General features: G+C 46.8%; 1 protein-coding gene and 1 non-coding gene across 6 annotated transcripts in view; one reads left to right on the top strand and one right to left on the bottom strand.

Moving 5' to 3' along the window:
• Nucleotides 1-11,331: 11,331 nt before the first annotated feature.
• Plekhm2 (pleckstrin homology and RUN domain containing M2) overlaps nt 11,332-22,442 on the top strand; it is a 38,084-nt gene continuing 26,973 nt past the window's right edge. For 3 of the 5 annotated variants that reach the window (XR_015452826.1, XM_004850339.3, XM_087215738.1), the window contains exon 1: nt 11,449-11,604. Coding sequence is in view for 4 of the 5 variants with exons in the window: in XM_004850339.3 (XP_004850396.1) it covers nt 11,545-11,604 (60 nt within the window). In the remaining variant the exon portion in view is untranslated. Of the gene's footprint in view, nt 11,605-22,442 lie in introns of all 5 variants that reach the window. The other 2 variants (XM_004850338.3, XM_087215739.1) reach the window with 2 other exon arrangements.
• Nucleotides 16,108-16,214, bottom strand: LOC147827285 (U6 spliceosomal RNA). Its single transcript, XR_015452856.1, has one exon. It is a non-coding gene; the product is annotated as a U6 spliceosomal RNA (small nuclear RNA).

The following is a 22,442-nucleotide window of genomic DNA, read 5'->3' as shown; positions in this document are numbered from 1 at the left end:
ACTTCAGGTGTTGCTGTGGCTCCTTAGGTCTTGTAAACTCAAATCTGGGATCACTTACCTGCTCTCACACCACATACAGTGAGGGGACAGGGACAGAATAGCTGAGGTATCAAGTCCTATTTGGGAAAGGGACCATCAGGAAATGCAGCTGTCACTAGCCCCCAAATTAGAAAACTGCTAGAATTCATTGTGAAGAAGTTTATTTAAGGACCCAGTTCTCTTTGGAAGGAACTCCCTAGTCTATGGCCCCAAAGAGTTGGTGGCTTTTCAAATCTGGGTTGGTGGTTCCTTTGGTAAAACAAGTTACTTAGCACGTAATAGGCTTCTGGGTCTTCAGTCACTCTGAAGGCTGGTAACCATATTTGCAGTGCCTTCCTATGTGATCTGTGAGCCTGACTCACTGCTTTCTCAATAGAAGTATATTATTGGAATGGGAAAACCTTAGTGTGATTTTCGATGCAGGGCTGAGTCTTTCTGGGCTTGGTATTCAAAGGCTCTTTCAAACTTAGCTGGGATCTAAAAGGAGGAAATTGATTTTTTACAGCCCTTCAAAGCCCCATGTGTTTGGTTGGCTCTATTCCTTTTCATTTCTGCTTAGAACCAGCCAGTTCTTTCCTACACTCTTATCTTTCTTGTGATGTTTGTAACAGAGTTGACACATTGCCATGACTTTTCAGCTCTTACTCCTAGGCTAGAGAGAATGCAGTCAATCTACCCATGTTGCTACAGGAGACATGTTTTCTAGAAGTTTTGTCCTCTCAATAAAGAACACAGGTCTCAGGCTGGGGATGTAGCTCAGTGGTAGAGCCCTTGCCTGGCATGTGCATGACCCTGGGTTCAGTCCTCATTGCTGGGGGAAAATGGGGAGCTCCATTTTTTGGCTTCCCTTATCAATTTCCTTCAAACCTACCAAACTACTGTCATATTTTAGATTTTAAATTGTATGTCAGTAACAATTTCTATATTAAGGTGGGAGAACTGCTGCAACAAACCAACTCCAAATATCAGTTGCTTAACATAAAAGAACCAGGTCAGTCCTCCTTCACTAACCGTCCACTGTGGGTCCAGGCAGGTAGATGGGAAGGGGAAGAGGGCTCTTCTCCATGCTTCCATTTGGGAACCTGGCTTCCAGCACTGCTGGTCATTTTCCTGTGGCCCCACAGTTGCCCTGGCCTTCATTCAATTGAAGATGCGAGGGAGGGGAGAAACACATTTGAGAGGTTTTCATGGGACAGAGCTGGAAGTGGTTGCATTCATCACCTTTCCTGTTGCTAGGAGAAAATACATAAGCAACTTAAAGGAAAAAAGGTTTATTTTGTCTCGTGATTTCAGAGACATGGCTCCAAGGCAGGAACATCATGGCGGAGGGGCATAGTGGAAGAAAACTTCTCATTCACCACAGCCAGGAAGCACCATGGACAGGAAAAGCCAGAAAAATATGCCATGGAAAGCACCCTGCAGGGACCTGCTTTTGCAAGTGGCCCACAGCCTACCAGCCCATTCAGCTATCCTTATTGATGTACTGGGCCACTGATGAGGTCAGTGCCTTTATGAACCAGTTGCCTTCCAAAAGCACTTTGAAACGCATGACATATGGAAGATATTTTAGGTATAAACCATAACAGTGTATTATTACGGTATTACTACCTACTCCCACAAAATGAGTAGACCTGTGATCCCAGCACTTGGGAGGCAGAGGTAGGAGGATCACTGCAAGTTTAAGGCCAGCCTGAACTACATAGTGAGACCCTGTCTCAAAAAAAAAAAAAAAAAAAAAAGAATGACAAGAGCAAAAGCTATTTCTAGCCTGAGGTAGGAAGTAGTCTTTTTTAGACAGTCTCATTATTTATTTCAGGCTGGCCTTGAACTCACTATGTAGCTCAGGCTGTCCTGGAACTCAAGATCCTCCTGCCTCGGCCTCTTGAGTTCTGGGATTATAGGCGTGCACCACCATACTCAATTCAGATCCCAATCTTGATATTTAATTTCTAGTACTCAGTAGAAGGGCCAGGGATTTAGCTCAATGGTTCCACCGCCTGCCTCGCACAAGGACCAGAGTTCCATCCCCAGAACCAAAAAAAACAAAAACAAAAACAAACCAAGACTAATGTTACTCAGTGGGGGCCTAGAGATTCATTCTAGGCTCTTGCCTTGAAAAAGGAATTGGTCGAGACAAGTGCAAAAGATAGGGGGATTTTACATCTATTAAAGGTAGACTGGGGCCAGGGATTTAGCTCAGTGGTTCCAGCACCTGCCTCCCAAGCGCAAGGTCCCGAGTTCGATCCCCGGTACCAAAAAAAAAAAGGTAGACTATGGTCCAGAGACCTTCTCTATGAGGGACAGGCCTCTCCCTGACATCTCTGTGCACATTGCAATTTAAGGAAGCATCCTCACTGGGGGGTTATAAAATGGGATATCTGCATCAAATGTATGCATTTGTTTTTAAATTTCACTTTAATAAAGTCCTGTGCAGCCATTAAAAAAAAAATAGGACAAGAAGTATGTGCTGTAGAGTGAATCAGGCTAATTAAAATAGGCAAAGAAGAACTAGGGATGTAGCTCAGTGGCACCATACCTGCCTGGCAAGCAAAAGGTCCTGAGTTCAATTTCCAGTACCGGAGAAAAAAAAAAAAGGAAAAACGAAAAAAAAATAGGCAAAGAAGTATGCTCTGCAGGGTGAGATCAGGCCACCACAGAGGGAGAACAGTGGCCGTGAGGTTTATGGCTGCCATCTTTTGTATCCTCCATTCTGAGTCAGATCTGGGCCGTCCTATCAAAAGCCTGTTTGATCTTGGGCCAGAAGAATTGAAGATAGAATTTTCTGATTGTTCCCAGGTGCAGGGCTTGGGCACGCGTCCTGGATCTCTGTGACTATCAGGTCACACCAACTTGCCCAGCCGCTTTGCCATGTCCTAATCTCCTGCTTCCCTAGGACTGGGGCTGCAGCTCAGGAGTAGAGTGCATGCGTGGCATCCACGAGGCCCCGGGTTTGATCTTTGACACAGCAAACAATAAAGACTGAAAGAATGGGGGTGTAGGGCCCGGGGATTTAGCTCAGTGGTTTCGCCGCCTGCTACACAAGCGCAAGTACCCAAGTTCAATCCCCAGTACCAAAAAAAAACAAAACTAAACTAAAGAATGGGGGTGTAAGTGTATTAGGTAGTTAAGTGTACGGGGCGGCGGGGGGTGCTTATGCCAGAAATCCATACAGCTTGGTGGGAGGTTCAAGAACTAAGATACCATAGTTCTAAATCCCAGAATATGTAGGGAGCAGAGCATAAAGCATTGGCATCTTACAAAGACAGATACTGCCTGCTTGTTCAGCGCTATTGATGTGCTAATGGGATTAATCAGCTACCATTCCTTATCTATGGAGTTTATCCCTACAAAAGAGCTACTGTGGCTTGGTTCCTCCTATAAAGTTATTAAAAGCCTATCTTTTCCCTATTCAACCCCAGAGACATGAAACTGAATTGCCTGAGCTACAGGTAGCCCAGCCTGCTCCTTCCAGCCTGCCTGAGAAGTAAATGGCAATTTTACCCTTCAGTTGTTCAAGCTAAAACTCTGACTCCTTTCCTTCACAACCTATATCCACTCCACCCTAAACCCTGTTGGCTCTACGTCAAAGTATATCAGAGGACTGGTCATTTCTAGAAGCCTGGTCCCAGCTGCCATTCCCTTCCACCTCAATTATATGTGTAACCAGTCCCTCTATTCCTGCCCTTGCCTGAGCACAACAGCTGGGACAAATTAAATTGGACTTCCTCAAAACCTCCAGTGGGGGGGCTGGGGATTTAGCTCAGTGGTTTCGCCACCTGCTGCTCAAGCACAATGACCTGAGTTCTATCCCCGAAACAAAACAAAACAAAAAAAAACCCTCCAGTGGGAGCTAGCATGGTGATGCATGCCTGTAATCCCAGCACTGGGGAGGCTGAGGCAGGAGGTTACAAGTTCAAGGCCAGCCTGGAATACATAGCAAAACCTTGTCTGAAAGAAGAAGAAAACCTTCTGTGAGCCCCGACCTCACTCAAAGTACAAGCCAGATTCTCTCTAATGCCTGCAAGACCCTAAGAGCCTCTGTCCCCACCGCCTGCTGCTCTCCCCTCCCCAGCCCTACACTGCCCTGGCCTGCTCCTGAGCACAGCACCATGCCTCCTCCGACCTCCAGTCCTTGTCACCGGCTGCTCCTCAGCTTGGAGTGCTCTTTCCCCAGACACCAGCAAGTCTTTCTCTTTCACTTCTTTCGGATACTTTATTCAGACGTTACCCTAGTGAGGGCTTTCTCTGGGTATTTCACCTAAAATTGTAGCCACTTCCCTGTCCTATTCACTGACGCCCTTCCTCAGCACCGAGCCCTCACCTCACAAACTCTGCATTTCACTTATTTTCTGTCCATTAGAATGTGTGCTCCACCAGAGGAGGGCGCTGCATCCGTGCTGCTCTCCACTGTGTCCTCTGCCTGCAACAGTGGCCACTCAGCTGTGCTTTGAATGAATACATTCATAGATACCTTTGTACTACTTTAGTTCCTTATTTCTTTTTTTTTTTTGGTACCGGGTATTGAACTCAGGACCTTGCACTTGCAAGGCAGGTAGCGGAACCACTGAGCTAAATCCCTGGCCCCTTTGTTTCTTTTTTTAAATAATCTTTTATTTTTATTAGTACACGTTTGCAAGTACATAATGATTACATTCTCTGTGGGGAATTGATACATCTCCGTTCCTCATTTCAAAGGGCCTCATGGGTTATGCCATAAGCCGGGTGGTATAGCTTGCAGCAGAACTATACCTGGGATCCAGCCCAGTCAGTGGGGTTAGTTTGCAGGTTTAGAGATTCTGGCCCTGGAAAACTGCCAACTTTGAGTTTAGTAAATTGGAAAGGATAACACTCAAAAGGTTGACAAGTGTGAAATGGTGCTATATATTATATACCCACAGGCAAGACTAACTTAGGACCTTGGCAGACAACACCTCTCTGCTAATGGATGTATGGACCGTAGTTCTTCATCTATTGTTTTCCTAGAATGAAAAAATCCAAATCAGGCCTAGGCAGAAGCAACCTTACATTTGTTCTTCATCCTCTTTCTGACCTTTTACTTTCATGGCCAACAAAAATGTTTCTGGATCCAAATTGAATTAAAACCGTATCAAAGACAGGTAGTGCACAATACAATAACAGCATTCTGGGAGGCTGAGGTAGAAGGACTGGAAATTTGAGTCCAGCCTGGACAATCATGTGACTTATCTAGATCTAAAGAGCTAGACGTGGGGCATACCCCTGTAATCTCACTACTTGGGAGGCTGAGGCAGGAAAATCATCATAAGTTCGAGGCCAGCTTGGGTTACATAGTGAGACCCTGTCTCAAAAAAACCCAAATAAGGGCTGGGGATTTAGCTCAGTGGTTCTGCCGCCTATTCCACAAGGGCAAGGACCCAAGTTTGATCCCCAGTACCAAAAAAAGCCACAAAACACCCAAATAAATAAATAGATAAAAATTAAAAAATGAAAGGGGCTGGGGATGTAGCTCAGTGCCAAGGCTCTGGGTTCACTCTCCAATACCATAAACAACAGCAAAAATCAGAAGCCAGGTGTGATGGCACATGCCTATAATCCCAGCACTTAAGAGGCTGAAGCAGGAAAATTGAAAATTTGAGCCTAGTCTATGTGTTATATAGCCAGATTGTATCTAAAAACAAACAACTGGGCCGGGAATTTAGCTCAGTGGTTTTGCCGCCTGCTGCGCAAACGCAAGGACCCGAGTTCAATCCCCGGCACCAAAAATAAATAAATAAATAAAAATAAAAATAAAAAAATAAAAACAAATGACAGCGAAATACAAAATCAAAAACCAACAACAACAGAACCTTATCAGAGGGGATGAGTATGTAACTCAGTGGTAAAGTGTGTGCTTAGCATGAAGGAGGCCCTGAATTCAAACCTTCAGCACTAAAACCAAAAACCAAAAACCTCACCAGAAAAAAGTTAATCAGAAGATACTCATTTCATAAGCATTCAGTAAAGAAGCATGTGCCAGACACACACTTGTGGTCAGCTCACAGCACGGACAGAGCTGACCACAAGTGTATGTTCCCACAGCACTGATGTCACAGCAGTCTCTGGAAAGGGAGGCCAAGGGAAAAAAATCCAGGTACTGATAACTGTACAACTCTAAAGTGAAAATTTGTTAGATTGACGTGCTGGGAGAGACTTGAGCTTCTTAATGGAAAGTAATGGAGGAGAAAGGTCTTCTTTGGAGATTACATTTAAATTGAGACCTGATTGACAAGAAGCCTCCTTCCAGGGGAGGATTTGGGATGTATTAGGTTAGACCAGGCTGAAGAAATAAAGAGGCTCTGGAATTATTTGTAACTTCTTACAACAAAAGTTTGTACCTTGCCTACATTAGAGTCCAAGGCATGTGTTCCTGTGGATGGGCAGCTCTCCTTCATGCAGTGATTTGGGGATCTGGGCTCTTTCCGTCTGGCATCATCCTACCAGATGGAATAGTAACTCCAAGGAAGAGGGACCCCCCACTTGCTCACCCTGCGAATGCTCAGGCCAGGAGTGGAGAGCTTCATTGCTGAACACATTCCATTGGAGAGGAGTTGGTCACATGGCCACACCTGCCACAAAGGAATCTGGGAAATGTAGTCCAGGACTGCACCTGGCTAGCACCACAGAAAGAGACCTCAGCCACTGGAAAGGAGCACTCCCAGCAAAGGCCCACTGGTGTGAACACTGATTTGTTTGAGAAATGGGTGGCTGGGGCTGCACACACCAGCAGAGATTAGGAGATGATTTAGGGAGAGAGGCTGGATCAGACTGGGGCCCCTAGAGGCCAAAGAGTAGGGGTTCTATTCCAAATGCTATGATGGGACTGTTGGAAGCTTTTAAACTAGGAGGTTGAACGACATCCAGATTCTGCCAACCTATCTGGCTGGCTAGACAGTGATGAGGAAGGAAGCAGGCATTTGCCACTAAATGGGCTTGGGCTGACCCACTCCCAGAGCCGGAGACTATGTCTGCACTTCTGCACGCTGGAAGGAGGTGTGGGAACTCTGGCTGTTGCAGTTATGTACAACCAGCCCCTCCTATGTCCGTCCCCCTCTCCGTTGGGGACGAGTGACTACACGAGCCTGTTGGCCAAGGAAATATTTACTCTCCTTTCTGAACACACACAGCCCATCTCTTTTTTCTGAAGAACTGGGCTGGAACCCACAGATGTCAGTTCAGGCAAGTGCTCTACCAGTGGGCTACACACCTGGTACACCACCACCCCTTTTAGAAGGGGTCTTGCTATGTTTTTGTTTTCTTTTTGGTACTGGGGATCAAACGCCGGTCCTTGTGCTTGTGAGGCAGGCAGCGGAACCACTGAGCTAAATCCCCGGCCCAAGGGGGGAGGTTGCTATGTTACTCGGGCTGTCCTTGAACTCCTGGGTTCAAGTAATCCTCCCTCTTAGCCTCCCAAGTAGTAGGGACTACAGGGACATGCCACTTATCCTGCCCACCTTTATACAATCCTGCTCCATGACTCTTTAGAGGTTCAATGGGATGAGCTTCTTGAATTTTTTCTTACCTTTTTCCTCACTGAGGCTGTGCACATCTTTGGAAAGAAGAAAGGACTCTTGGTGCCCCTTTCTAGGGTCTTGCCTTCCTGCCCAAATTCTCCCTTTTGGTGATGGCACTTAAGGATAAGAGACTTAAGGGAGAACAATATTCCAAAAATAAAACAAACACCAAAATGATTTAGAACTAAGGCAGAATGACTTGCCTGAGGCCCTGGCATGAATCAGCCAAGGCTTTTCATTCTTGATGTCTTTTGATTCAGAGTCCCATGCACTTCACATGTGATCGGCGTAGTCTTGTGCAATAAATGACTAAGTTTCAGGCTGGGCATGGTGATGCATGCCTATAATCCTAGCACTCAGGAGGCTGAGGCAGGAGGATCACTGTGAGTTCCAGGCCACCCTGGGCTACATAGTGAGTTCAAGACCAGTCTGAACTACATAGTGAGACCCTGTCTCAAAAAAACAAAAAACAAGAATGAGTTTCAATCTTGAGCTTAAATGCCTACCAACAACAGGACTGATAGGTGTTCTGTGCTTTTTCAGAGTCACCCCGGGTTTTGTTTGTGCTGTTTTTTTATTTTTGAGACAGGGTCTCACTCTACAGTCCAGGCTGGCCTTGAACTCACCAATATAGCCCAGGTTAGCCTCAAGCTTGCAGCGATCCTCCTGCCTCAGTCTCCTGAGTGCTGGGATCACAGGCATGTACCATCATGCCTGACTAGAGTCGTTTTGTTTTGTATTTCAGTACCCAGGATTGAACTCAGGACCTTGTGCTTACCAGGCAGGCGTGGTGCCACTGAGCTACATCCCTGGCCCCTGTTTTGTTTTAAGACAAGGTCTCACTATGTAGTTCACACTGGCCTTGAACTCACTATGTAACCCAGGCTGGCCTCAAACACATAGCAATCCACCTGGGTCAGCCTCCTGAGTGTTGGGCTTACAGGCGGGCACCACCATTCCCAGCTTCATTCTGCTTTTGACAGACAAGATGGATGCCACATTTGAACTCTGGTCATGCAACAATTACCTGCACATGACCACACACCTGGCCTCTTCTTCCCTGAAAGAAATCTTCTCAGGCTAAATAGTGCCTCTTTTCTCCACCCACTCACATACCTGATCAGACCTTCTGGATCTGGTACGTAGTGAGACAGTATGTTCTCTGAATACTGAAAAACATGAAATGGAGCTGGGCGTGGTGGCACACACCTGTAATCCTAACACTTGGGAGGTTGAGGCAGGAGGATTGCTGCAAGTCAAGACCAGCCTGGGCTACATAGTGAATTCAAGCCCAGCCTGAACAGAATAACAGGACCCTGTCTCCAAAAAAAAGTGGAATGGGGGCCAGGGATTTAGCTCAGTGGTTCTGGCACCTGCCTCGTAAGTGCAAGGACCCGAGTTCTATCCCAGGTACCAAAAAAAAAAAAATGTGGAATGGGACCATTCCGAAAGGTATGCAGAGAAAAACAATATGGCAGAAAAGGCACTGCCTTCCTACTTCACAGACCCCCAGGTGGACACTGCAGGTATACAGCCAAGAAGTAAATCCACCTGTGGAGTTTGACATGTGCCCAACCCATGAAAAGCCCTCTGGAGAAGATGGTGCCCAGCAGAAGATAGCTTGCTGCTCAACAGCAGGGAAGGAGTGAAAAGCTTATTGGTTGGATTTTGGGGTGGGTGGATTGTCTGGAGCCAGCGCTGCATCTGACAGGTCGGGCCTGTAGGCTCCCTAGCAGAATGTCATGGGAAGGGAGTGCATGAGTAAACTAGTCTTTCCTCAGTCTTTCCTCTACCTATCCAGCAATTACAGCCTACATCCCCACCTGTCCTTATTCTCCCCTTTGTCCAGAGCAACAGAGGCAATCTCTTAATTTCCTGAATTGAGGATGAATGGGAAAATCCCTTCCCTTTAGTCACTTCTTTCCCCAGGGGTTAGACCAGGCCCCTAGGGGTCGCCTCCTAGAATCCTCCGCAAAGATGTAAAGGGGTCCTTGGGCCAGAAAGGCATGCACATGGTGTCTGGAGCCAGATTCCTGGATTGGTATCTGAGCTCCATCTCCATCACTCTCAATGTGATTTGAGACAAATTACTCAGCCCCCATCCCTCTATTTCTTCATCTATACATGAATGGTAATGTGAGCCTACAGGAGGCAAATGTATGAAGCGCTTGGCTTAGCACATGGCTCAGAGTTAATACTCAGCACTTGTCATCCGTACCATCATTAGAGTTAGAACTCCAGCCCTAGACCTGGAAGTGGTAAGGAATGCAATCCCAGCTTCTCAAATAATAGCTCTTTTTCCTTTTCTTGAGTTTATTTTGTCTCTTATCCAGTCCCATAAAACAAAACAAACAACCACCATTTGAGTCTCTCCCTGGGAAGCTGAAGGATGGGGAGCGACCTTTTGGAAGTGTGTGGGGTGGGGTCTCTCTTGGATGAATTGTACCACAGGCCTTGCAGCTGCAATTATAGGATGACCTGGGAGATGAGGTAGCCTGAGCAGAGACAAGGGAAGGTTGGGAGGAGTCAGAGGTGAGAACCGGGGTGTATAAGAGTTAAAAGAAGCAACTAAGGGATGTATGAGGATATAGTTATTTGGGGACCAAATGAGAGAAGAGAACCAGGTAGGATGCTGAGAAGTCTAAATGTGGAGTTGGTGAATTTGGGGAGGATGTGTATAGGAAAAAGGGGAATGAGTATTACATGTCTGAGGGGCTGAAGGAATTGAGGCCTTCAGGATATGTCACAGGGGACTGAAGAAACCAAACAGCATTAGGTTGGAAGGTAAAATGAAATGAGTGTGTTTTGGAGATGAGGAGGGACACCAGGGACCAGCAGGGGCCTGAAGTTTAGGGCTGGGCATTGAGCATGAGGAACTGGGGAGTGGCCAATGGGGTAAGGGTGGAGTTGGAGGACCTGAGGGCTGGGCTCTGAAGCAGGACCACATTGCACTACTGGTGCCTCTAGGCTGCCTAAGCTTGGGACCTGAGTCTGCATTGAGGAGCCCAGAGAGGAACAGGAGGGCTGAGAGAGGTTTCTGGCTGGTGGGGACAGGGCCCCAAGGTCCTGGGGATCTGTCCAGGGTCCACAGCCAGTGGGGTTGGAGGTGCAGGGGTCCGGGTCAGCGCTGGTCCCTGGGGTCTACAATGAGGCCAGGACTGGGTCTGTGGGTCCCTGGGGTGTCTGAGTTTTCTCAAAGCAGAGATGGAGAACCTAAAACCCACCTCACCTGAGGAGTAAGTCCCGGGTTCACTGAGTCCCATCACAGAAAAATAATCTTCAGGACTAGTTAGTAAGGGTCATAAAGGGATTTATTAGATAGAATTTTTAAAGTACACATGCAAAGAGGTGTGTGCCCTCAAGAGAGGCACCTTATTTCCTCTAACTGGAAACATTTAGGTTTCTCTTGAGAAGGGGCAAAACTATGGATTTGTAAGTCTTCGGGAAATTCTGTTTGGGGTTTGGGAAAAAGGATGGCCCACTTTACAAGTGGCAAGAGTCTCACCCAAAAAAAAAAAAATGTTTTTAAAGGATAATCAAAGCATTCTTTGAATTCTCTCAGTCTGTTCCTTTATAGTAAGATCAGGTTCCCGCTCTTTACTTTCTCAACTAAGCTAATTTATAACTGGGGTCCCCGAGGTATCGGAGGAGGGCGGAACCCCGAGTTCCTGGGGCGTCTGAGAAGGCCGAAGCCGGGGTTGGCGTGGGACGCGGTGTAGCTGTCTCAGCCCGCGTCCCGGCGCCGCCCCCTGACATCAGTTCCTGTCGCCGCCGCCCGCCGCGCAGCCCCGGCCTCCTCCCCGCCCCGCGCTCTGGAGTCGGCGGGCCGCGGCGGAGCGAGGCGAGGGCCGGGCGGGGGACGCCGGGCCCCGCGGCCGGCACGACGGAGCCCCCGCACGGCCGGCGGCAGCGGTTGGCGGCGGCCCCGGGGCCCCGGCGCGGGAAGCGGCGACGGGGCGGCGGCGGTGGCAGCGCCATGGAGCCTCGGGAGGTGAAGGACCGGATCCTGGAGAACATCTCATTGTCGGTAAAGAAGGTGAGGCAGCTGCTCCCTGCCGGGCCCTGCCTCCCCCTCCCGGGGTCCCTCCAGTGGCCGGGGCGCGGGACACCGCCCTTCCCTCCACGACCCGGCCGCCGCATCCCCGGGGCCGCGCATCCTCGGCGGGGTGGAGACCGAGGGACGCGCGACTTGCGTTTTCCTGAACCCTGTCCCGGCGACGGCGACTCTACCTCTGGAACTGGGAAGTCCCCTGGTCGTCCTGCTCAAGGATGGCAGTTTCCAGGAGGTTAAGGTTAAGAATCTTAAGTGCCTAGAGCCTGCGATTTGGATGGCCCTCTTCCCCACCTCCAGAGCACACTCGCTCCACTTTACTTTCTGACCTAATGCCCTTCCCATTCCTCGAGTTCCTTGTGACATCCTGATGGAATCCGTGATACCACCGAGGCCAGCTGTGGGGCTTGCTGGGGTAGGCTGAGGGCTGGACTCTAGCTGGGGATGCGTACTGTCAAGGGCGTGTGTGTGATGAAGTCAGCTCAACTGAACCAGGGTCCTGTGCTAGAAGGTAGAATTCACACTCATGGAAAACCTCAGTGGCCAACTGGAATGTTTATTTTCCCTATTTGAAATGCCTGGCTCAGCCGATCATCTCAGAAACTGAGAGGGAAATGATTTGGAAAGGAGAAAAGGCTCACTAGCTTGTTTTGAATACTTTAACAAGCCAAAATAAGCACTCTATATATTTATATTTTTAATATTTTATTTACTGATTTGATTTTTGTTTTTGAGATAAGGTCTCACTATGTAATTAGTCTGGCCTTAAATTCACTGTGAAGCCCAGGCTGGCCCTGAACTTGCAATGATCCCCCTACCTCAGCCTCCCAAGTGCTGGGATGACAGGCATAGGCCGCCATGCCTAGCTCAACCTAGGGTATTAATTTAATCACCATATATGTAAATAACAGGGCTTTTTCCCACTTAAATTTCTGAAAAATAACATAGGTAAGCATTTTTACCTTTCATAAAAATAAGTAAAGAGAAGTAGACCCAAATTTTTACTAGAATGTTCCTCTAAAAGTGCAAGTAAAAGTAACATGCAGAGGTCCGTTGAGTTTTGTTTCATTTTTCTGAGTGGAACTAATAAAATGGGGTATAGTTTTTTGCTTACTCAAGGAGCATAGGATGAGCAAGTACTTTGTTAAAAAGCAATGCATCTTTCGAAATGGAAGAGAAAAGAAAACTGCTGACATTTCATTCTAATCCGGGCTGACTATGGCTCCAGGTAGGGCAAGGGTGTTGCCTTCCATTGTCTTTTGTTTTTGGATTTCAAACAAATCAATGGGAAAGTGCCCTGCAGAGAGGTGGAAGACATGGGCACCTTTCACAGGTGTAAGCATGGGTCATGTGAAGGCAGAGAGCTGCTCTGAATCAGGCTGTCACTTATGAAAGAGGCGGATGTGCTTGTCAGGATGCTTATAAATTATGTGTTTGGACCAGCACATTTTTTAAGCTATAATGTACCTTAGAAAATCTAAGTTGCAGACTAGAAACTGGGCACATCCCACCTAAGGTGTGACTAGAATCATGGTTGTGAATATGGGTTCTGAAGTCCAGCTGCCTAGGCTGAAGCCTTACCTTGCCCATAAATAACCATGGGCAGGTTCCTTAACATATCTATCCCTCACTTTCCTCATCTGTAAAGCAGTAATAAAATTGGCGTCATTGGGAAGTTGGTTATTGTTTTTTGAGACAGGGTCTTACTATGTAGCCTGGGCTGACCTTGAATTTACTGTGTAACCCAGGCTGCTTTCAAACTTGTAATACTCCTGCCTCAGCATCCTAAATGCTGGGGTTACAGGTATGCATCACCTTGCCCTGGTGTTTTGAAGATGTAATGAAGTTATGTAGAATGCTGAGCATGGTGCCTGACCCAGTGGTAGCTTAATAAGTGGTAGCTTTTTTTGTTTGTGGAGTGGTACAGCCAGCTCCTTGCTCTTACAGGATCTGAAGCCTGAGTGTCGCACCCAGAGTTGTGAGACTCTGTTTGTACTCCTTAGCCACTTCCTTTGTGTGCTTGTTTCAGGCACTGCCTTACGACTTTTGCATCATAAAGTGTGTTTAGTTTTTTGAATCAGAGCATCTGCTTCCAATAGGAGTCAGTTCTGTTAGAGCAGCAGACACTGTGGGCCAGCATTCTCGGGGTCAGATTTGTTCGAATGCCAGTCTCACCTAAATTTGTTATACAACACCTGCAGAGTTCTTTGACTTTTTCTGTCCTCCTACCACCCATAAAACGGTCTTACTGCTTCTTTTTTAAGGATGTTGCATGAAAAAAATGAGATGTATATTTCTGCAAAGAAAGATTTGTGGAACCAAGCATGGTGGTGCCACACCTGTAATGTCAGCACTACGGAGTCTGAGGCAGGAGGATGAGTTTGAGGCCAGCTGGGTTACATAATGAGACTCTGTCTCAAAAAAAAAAAAAGGAGAAAAGATGTGTAAATGTGCAAAGATCCTAAGGATACAGCTTAATGAGTTCCACAAAGTGAACACAACCACATATCCAGCACCCAGTGAAAAAGCAGAACATGACCATCATCCACCAAATCTCCCTTGGTTTTTCCCAGAAACCTACATCAATGGTGGTGAACCTATGGCATGTGTGCCACAGCTGTTTGTTATTGAAAGCTCTAAAAGGTTCGTCATCACTCACCTACAAGGGTAGGGTACCCACTGTCCCCAAGCAGTACTGGTGGGGAGTTCAGGTTGGTCTTGAACTCACTATGTAGCCCAGGCTGGCCTCAAACTTGCAGTGATCCTCCTGGTTCAGCCTCCAGAGTGCTGGGACTACAGGTGTGTGCCATCATGCCAGGCTCACTAAGCAGTACTGTTGAGCTCAGCTACTTTTACACTGTATTTTTTCACCTAAATGGTGAAATAGGTGTTATCCTACTTGAATCTAAGGGAACCTGTGTTCTAATATGGAATTCTTGGAGGCTAGAGAGAACTGGAGAGTTTGATAGTGCAGTTGAATAAAAATGGTAACAATAGAGCAGGCCATGGTGACAAACAGTTACAATCTCAGCACTTGGGAAGCTGAGGCTGGAGAATCACCTTGAATTTGAAGCCAGTGAGATTTGAAGTGAGATCCTGTCTCAAAAAACAAAAACGGGCCTGGGATTTAGCTCAGTGGTTTCGCCGCCTGTTGCACAAGTGCAAGGACCCCAGTTCGATCCCTGGTACCAAAAAAAAACAAACCAGGGTTGGGGATTTAGCTCAGTGGTACCGTGCCTGCCTCACCAGCACAAGGTCCTGAGTTCGATCCAGCACAAAAAAACAAAAAACCAACAACAACAAAAGATAACAATAAAAAAAATTCTCTACCATCCTGACCCTTAGTTTAAAAAAAAGAAGTTCTCTATATTCTGGAAAGGAATCGATAGCTGAAACATCCCATGTGCTGCTAGTATAGCCTGTGGCTGTCAAGTTGTTAATAGTAAAAGAGAAATGTCCAAGGGAAGAACAGTGTTGGCATATGGGATTGGCATGTGGTTCAACTGAATAACATCATCCCCAGGGGAGGGAAGGTAGTGGTTGAGAGTTTTTTGTTTTGTTTTGTCGAGACAGGTTCTTACGGCCAGCTGGGGATTTAGCTCAGTGGTTCCATCACCTGCTTCGAAACAGGTTCTTACTATGTAGTCCAAGCTGGGTTGAAACTCATCATGTAGCCCCAGGCTGGCCTTGAAACTATGGTGATCCTCCTGCCTCAGCCTCCCAAGTTTTGGGATTACAGATGTGCGTGCACCACCACAAGCAGCTGTTTGTTTTTTTTTTCTGGTACAGGGGATTGAACTCAGGACCTTGTGCTTTCGAGGCAGGTGCAGCACCACTGAGAGGTGTTTTGTTTTTGAAGCACAAGTCTGTAGTATCTGGGTACAGTCTGAGAAAAGGCTCAGCTTTGGCCATGCAATGGTTTGTGTGTTGGTTAGGGGAAGAATGAAAAGAAAATAGGGCAAGGAGAAGCCCTCAGAGATAGCTTACCCAAGTCTTGACAGATTCAGAGAAGAAGCAGCAGAGGTTCAGCTAGAAGGAATGTCCTATGGAAGGGGACCCTCAAGTCGTCTGGGGGGACAGTGAGGAGACAAACTGATTCCCTCAGGGCTCCTCGGCACCCACTTTCTGCTGGATGACTGAGAGTTCTTTGGGGAGAAGCCACACAGCCTGGTGATGCAGATGCAGGATCCAAAGGGTCACAGGCCAAGGCCCGGGTCTGAATTCTGAGTTTGTCACTCGTTGGCCGTGATGGTCCAGGTAAATTACTGGGTGTCTGTCAGCCTCGGAGGCGGGACTGCTCAAAGCGTTATGATGGGAGCTCCGTTCCAGCGGGTGGTACTGTTCCCTCAGTACAGTTAGGCCCACAACAGCATTAGCTACCTTTAACACTTGGGGGCAGCGTCCAGTGGAAGTCTTATACCACACTGCTCTGTAAACTTTGTTTCTTTTTGTTAAAGAGAACACTCTTATTCGCAGAATCCTGGCCATAAAAACATGGAATGCTTCACTAATTTGCATGTTATTCTTGCACAGGGGCTGTGCTAATCCTGTCTGTAACATTCCAATTTTAGTATATGTGCTTCCAAAGCCAGCACTTTTTCTTAAAAGACCAGATGACAAATATTTTCAGGACCTATGATCTTTGCTGAAACTACTCAGTTCTGCTGTTGTAACTCAAGAGCAACCACACATGTACGGGTGTGGCTGTGATCCAGTAAACCTTTGTTTAGAAAAACAGGAGCAGGCTGGATAAGCTATATATGTACCTGCATGAACACTCAAAAAAATCCTTGCCAAGAGCAGCTGGGGACTCTTTCAGAGAAATGTGTGTGACCAGGCCTCTGGTGAACCAAATCTCTGTGGTAGTGGTGTTTTGCATATTTTGTCAGGCTTTTAGGGTAAACATGGACACTGAATTCCAGCACATGCCCATGTATTCAGTTGTTTGTTTTATTGTACTGGGTACCACTGAGCTGCATCCTCAGCCTTTTTTTTGTTCTTATATTTTGAGAAAGGGTCTTGCTAAGTTGTTAAATTGTGCAGGCTGGGCTCAAACTTGCCACCCTCCTGCCTCAGCCTCCCTGAGTGCTGCAATTACAGCATGTGCCACCACACCCAGCCTTGTATTCAGTTATTTAAAATGTTACTGAGCATCTTCACTAGGTCTTCAGTATTCTAGGCCCTGGGAGGTTGCTGTGAACAAGGCAGATAAGGCCTCTGATATTATGGAGGTGATGTCCTAATAGGAGAAGATGAGGAATAAATCAACCTTTGATGATTTCAGTTTGTGGTCAGTGCTGCTCAGACTTTAGGCAGAACATGTGATAAAGATTTGGCAGGGAAGTTGGCTTTGGAGAAGGGGAAGTCTTCTCCAAAATAGGGACATTGCGCCCAGCAAGGATTGTTGACTAAAAGAAAATTTTTTCTAAGAAAACAAGTAGTTGTTTTAAAAAAAACAAATAGCTCAGAAGTATATATAGAATGAAAGTATATATAGAATGAAACCCTCCCCTAAAGCAGAGAAATGTATTGTAATAAAGGACTGTGGCTCTGTGACTACTGCTAGGTAAGCAATGATGCTCTTCCCTGGCCTGGGTCACACACCCTGTTTCGGCTCTTGAGACAGGTTCTGTTTCCGGCTGGCCCCACTTTGAGCAGGAGGCCCTCTGTCCAGTTGGGATCCAAGGACCTGGTGACTGGGCTGCAGCTGTTGTCAACCCACCCCTCAGTGCTGCAGAAGAGGCTGCCCTGGGGGTGGGCTTTCTCCTATTTTTCTACTCCTTCGGGTAGGTCAGATCTGCCAGGACATTAAAAATGAGTGAGTATAGCACATTCCTGGAGAGGCCTTGGTTTAGATCAATAATTTTTTTGTTTGTTTTTGGTTCTTTGTGGGTGTTTTGTTTTGTTTTGAGACAGGGTCTAGCTTTGTAGTTCAGGCTGGCCTAGAACACACTATATAGCACAGGCCAGACTTGAACTCACAGCAATCCTCCTAACTCAGTTTCCTGAGTGCTGGGATTATATGTGTGCACCACCACACCTGGCTTAGATCAATAGTTTTGTTCTCTGTGAATTCAGGGAGAAATATTTTGAAAATCTCCAAGGACCCAGGTCACTAGGGCAAAGATCTAAATAAAATATCCACACACTTTTCTCCATCCTTCCTCTTCCCCGGGGTCCTGACATTGTCTATGGCTGTCTCTCTGTTCTTTTTGTCACAGAAAAGAGACTGGGAGGGACTCAAAGACCCTCAGCCCAGTCCAACTCCATAGGTAACCCTTGCAGGGCCAGGAATATATGCTAGTCAAGTGATGATGACTGCTTTTTCTGAGCCCTGCCCATTCAGCTTAGACATGAAATGTTCTCTAGAATCAGATTTCTGTGAAGCTGTGACACTGTGGTCTTCCTGCCCCTCACAGAATACACTGGGCTCTGTCTCGCTGTGGCTTGGCTTTGGCAGAGCCCCATCCCCATCAAAAGGTCCTATGTGATGGCCTCTGAGGGGAGAGAAACAGGTCACCTGGCAGCAGAGGCCTCTCTGCTCTCATTGGTGGGGCAAGGCCAACTCCCTGTGGTCATTGGTAGTCACAGTTCACGCTCTGAGGTGTCAGGTGCAGCAGTCACAATTCCTGTGGGTCTTCCCAAAACTCATCCATCTGGAGCCCAGTATGAAAAGAAACATTAAATATCTGCTGCCAGTTGGCAAAAATGTTAGGTCTGTAAAGCTAATGTGTTGAATATAAGGGGTGGGATAGCCTAGATGTGTTTGAATGGAAAGAAAGAAGAGAGCTAGAGTCCAGAGTGTGACTGTTGCTCTCCTGGGTGGGTCATGATTCCCTCTGAGTCTGCAGCACTCATCTCAGTATTCAGCACCATGGGAAGGGCTGTTGCTGCCCACGTTGGCAATGGCCCTACACCCAGGGGAGGCACTGGGCTCTTCTGTCTCATGCTGGAAAGCTCTTCCTGTGGCCTCGCTGCCAGTGAGGCAGGCTTCATAGCATGGCATTGGTGGCTGCCCTGCAGTGAGCGGCTCCAGGTCCCGGCTCTCCTCTGGGACCATCTAACCTGGGCAGTAGAGTGGTTGGCTGGGGAGATCTCCTCTTTCCAGACTCCACTTAAGACACGAACATCCCACAACTTCCATTTGAGGGGGAAGACAAGGATGGTTTCTGGAGAGTCCCTTGGCTCGGGCTGAAAGTTCAGGTCACTAATCTGTTGTTAATGTAACCCCTAGGGTCCTGAGAGTGGCTCCTCCTTCTCCCATCCAGGCAGCTGGCCCTGCTGCAGACACAGCTTTCCCCCATTTGTGTATCTGTAATACACGCAAGGGCACGCACACACACACACATATACTCATGAGCAGTGCAGAAATCTAAAAGGAAGACAGGGACAGTTTCCTATACCCCCATAACCATATTTCGTAGTTGGAAGCACAGAGTCTTAAGAAGTCCAGTGGTAAGTGAGAACCAGGAAGGGCCTGGTACACACTTGAAATCCACAGAACCCCCCAGTTTAATTTCCGTAGTCAGCACTCACTGTTCAGGTTTATGCCCCAAGTTCATTTTGGTATTCACAGACTGCTGAGGCGTGAAGCATCCACACACTGACAAGAGAGGGAGTATAATACCACAGGAGTCTGTCCCCTGTTTATTAGTCCATGCTTGCAGAACAGGATGATTATTTTCATCACGGGGAGTTGGAGCATGTACATAATACATCTTCACTTTTAAAAAATCCACTTCTTTCCTCCATTCCCACTCCCTCCATCTTTTCATCCCCTTCCCTTTTCTTTCTTTTTTTTTTGGTACCGGGGATTGAACTCAGGACCTTGCACTTTCGAGGCAGATGCCAGAACCATTGAGCTAAATCCCCGGCCCTCCCCTTCCCTTTTCCAAAAGATCTATCTCCCTGTTTCCTGTGACCTTTTATTTTATTTTGAGTTTCTCATATAAGAGAAACCATGCAATATTTAAGTTTGCATGTCTGATTTATTTCATTTAACATCATGGTCTCAAGGTACATCCATTTCCTACAAATGACTAAAGTGTATTCTTCTGTATGGCACAGTAGTGCTCCATTGTGTATACAATTCTTTCTACATTCATCTGGGATGGACATATAGGCCACTTCTAAGATCTAGCTATTATGAGTTGTGCTGCTATAAACATGAGTATGCAGTGTGTATTAGTGTAATATGATATCCTTTTGGACTTGAGTACAGTTTTTTTTTTGGTACTGAGGATTGAACTCGGGATCTTGTACTTGCGAGGCAGGTGTTGGAATCAATGAGCTAAATCCCCAGCCCTAGGCTGACTTTGAACTCATTATGTAGCCCAGGCTGGCCTTGAACTCATGGTAATCCTCCTGACTCTGCCTCCAGAGTGCTGGGATTATGGGCCTGTGCCACCACACTTCACTAATACGATGACTTTAATTCTTTTGGGAAGATACTTACAAGAGAAATAACTGGGTTGAATGGAATTTCTAGTTTTAGGTTGTTTTTTTTTTTGGTACTGGAGATTGAACCAGGGACCTTGCAGCGCAGGCAGCGGAACCACTGAGCTAAATCCCCGGCTATTAGTTTTAGTTTTTTGAGGCCTCTCCACACTGATCTCCATAGTGATTATACTAGTTTATATCCTCATCTTTTTCTCTGTGGACTTGCCAGCAATTTTTTTTTTTTTTTTTTTTTCTTTTGAGATAGGGTCTCACTATGTAGTTCAGGCAGTCCTTGAACTCACTATGTAGCTCAGGCTGGCCTTGAACTTGCAGCAATCCTCCTGACTCTGCCTCCCAGGTGCTGGGACTACAGGCATGTGCCACCACACCCAGCAGCATTTGCTATTATTTGATTTCTTGATGATGGCCATTCTCTCTGGAGAAAGATGGAAGCTCAGTGTTGTAAGTCCCAGGGCTTACATTCTAGAAGAGGACACAGGGCCGGGGATTTAGCTCAGTGGTTTCGCCGCCTGCTGCACAAGCGCAAGGACCTGAGTTTGATCCCCAGTACCAAAACAAAAGAGGACACAGATGTCACATTCATTGCAGTGAAAAAGGACTGTCAAGGCCTCCCTGGTGCCCTGTAGTAACTGTGGATTTATAATCTCCCAAGTTCCCATTATGCTTCCTCCTCCTGGACTTGCATTTCCAATCTGTAAATTATCTGATGAGGGCATGGGCCTTGGGTGGAGGCCAGGGTCCCTGCGTATCCTTCATAATAATGCTGTGATTTAGACAGTGACTTGGTGACCATTTCCTTTAGCAACTCACCAGTTGGTTGGGAGATGCACTCATGTTGTAAACACGGTAGACGCAGAAGGGAAGTGAAAGATGAACACAGAGCCAGGGAAGGCGCCCACGCTTTGAAAGACTAGTTCCAATGAGGATGGAAAAACTCCCCTCTGTTCTGCCAGCGTCGTACACCACACTGAGTGTGTGTGCTTGGAAAACATGGCAGGGTTTCTGCCGGCTCCTGCCTCTGGCCTGCCGTGGGAGAATGGAGAGAATCGTGTGCACTGTGTGCTTTGCAGGCCTCCGACTGGCACTAGGCCTCTGGTGCTGGCCATTTCTCTCCCCACACTGAAAGGCATGCTTGTGGCCTGGGCACAGGCTCTCCCTGGGCAAGGGATCTGGCTGCACCATGGGGACATCAGTGGAAACACAGTGGTTTTTTTTGTTTTTTGTTTTTTTAAAAACCAAATATTAAATTTTAATCTGCTGGAAGATAAAGTAAGTTAGGTTTGTACTAGTTTATATTCCCATCGTCAAAGAAGAAGGGTTACTTTTTCTCCCGCAGCCTTGCCAGCATTTGTTGCTATCTGATTTCTTGATGGCCAGTCTTTCTGCAGTAAGATGGAATCTCAGTGTTGTTTTTATTTGTGTTTCTCTAATGGCCAGAGATGTTGAACACTTTTTCATGTATTTATTGACCATCTGTACTTCTGAGAAGTGTCTGTTCATTTCAGTTGCCCATTTTTTAGACTGGATCTTTTATTTTGGGGGGGTCTTGTGTTTTTGAGTTCTTTATATATTCTAGATATTAGTCCTCTGTGCAAGAAATAGCTGGCAAAAAATTTTCCCATTTTGTAGGTTGTTTCTTCACTCTGTTGGTTGTTTCTTTTACTATGCAGAAGCTTTTTCATTTGATGTGATCCCATTTGTTGATTCTTGGTATTATGTCTTATGCCACAGAGGTTCTCTCCAGAAAGTCCTTGCCTAGGCCTATGTCTTCAAGAGCTGTACTTCTAAAGAAAACTTCAGGAATATGTGGTTTACTAGAGGGATCTACAAAGCATTTTGTGAGAGCCAACCTGACTCCATTTGTATAAAGTAGAGTAATTCCAGGTGGTCACCTTCCCCTTCCCCCTTGGGAGTCCCCTCAGTTAATGCAACACAGTGTTTTTTTTGTGTGTTTCGTTTTTCCAGTGCTGGGGGTCAAACCCAGAGCCTCACACATGCTAGTGCTTTTCATGTCCGTTAAGTGGTGGGGCTGGTCATTTTGGGATTTCAGGACCTCTGGTTCTCATGCAGGGTGATTTTTGAGCTCTCTGGCCCCATTGTCCACTGTAATTAGTTGTCATTGAAAATGAGTATCTTCCAGGCCAAGGTAAGGTGGGATCTCAGGTTCGCTCTTTTAAGATTAGGAGAGTAAGTTAGAAGCATTGTGGGTGGGTACTTGGGCTTGGGGGAGCTACAGACACCCAGCAGCTGAACCCTCTGCTGACACCCTCGTGCTGTCAAGGAAGGAAGCAACGAGGACTTTCCTGGCACTGTCCCCTAATCCCCACTCCTACATAGGCCATGATGGAAGCCCTGGGATGGCC

This window comes from Heterocephalus glaber, unplaced genomic scaffold (assembly GCF_053883595.1).
Source record: "Heterocephalus glaber isolate CG9 unplaced genomic scaffold, H.glaber_assembly_v1.0 deba00001452, whole genome shotgun sequence".
NCBI lineage: Eukaryota > Metazoa > Chordata > Mammalia > Rodentia > Bathyergidae > Heterocephalus > Heterocephalus glaber.
The sequence above is the reverse complement of the archived record's forward strand: the minus strand, read 5'-3'. Positions and strand labels throughout refer to the sequence as shown.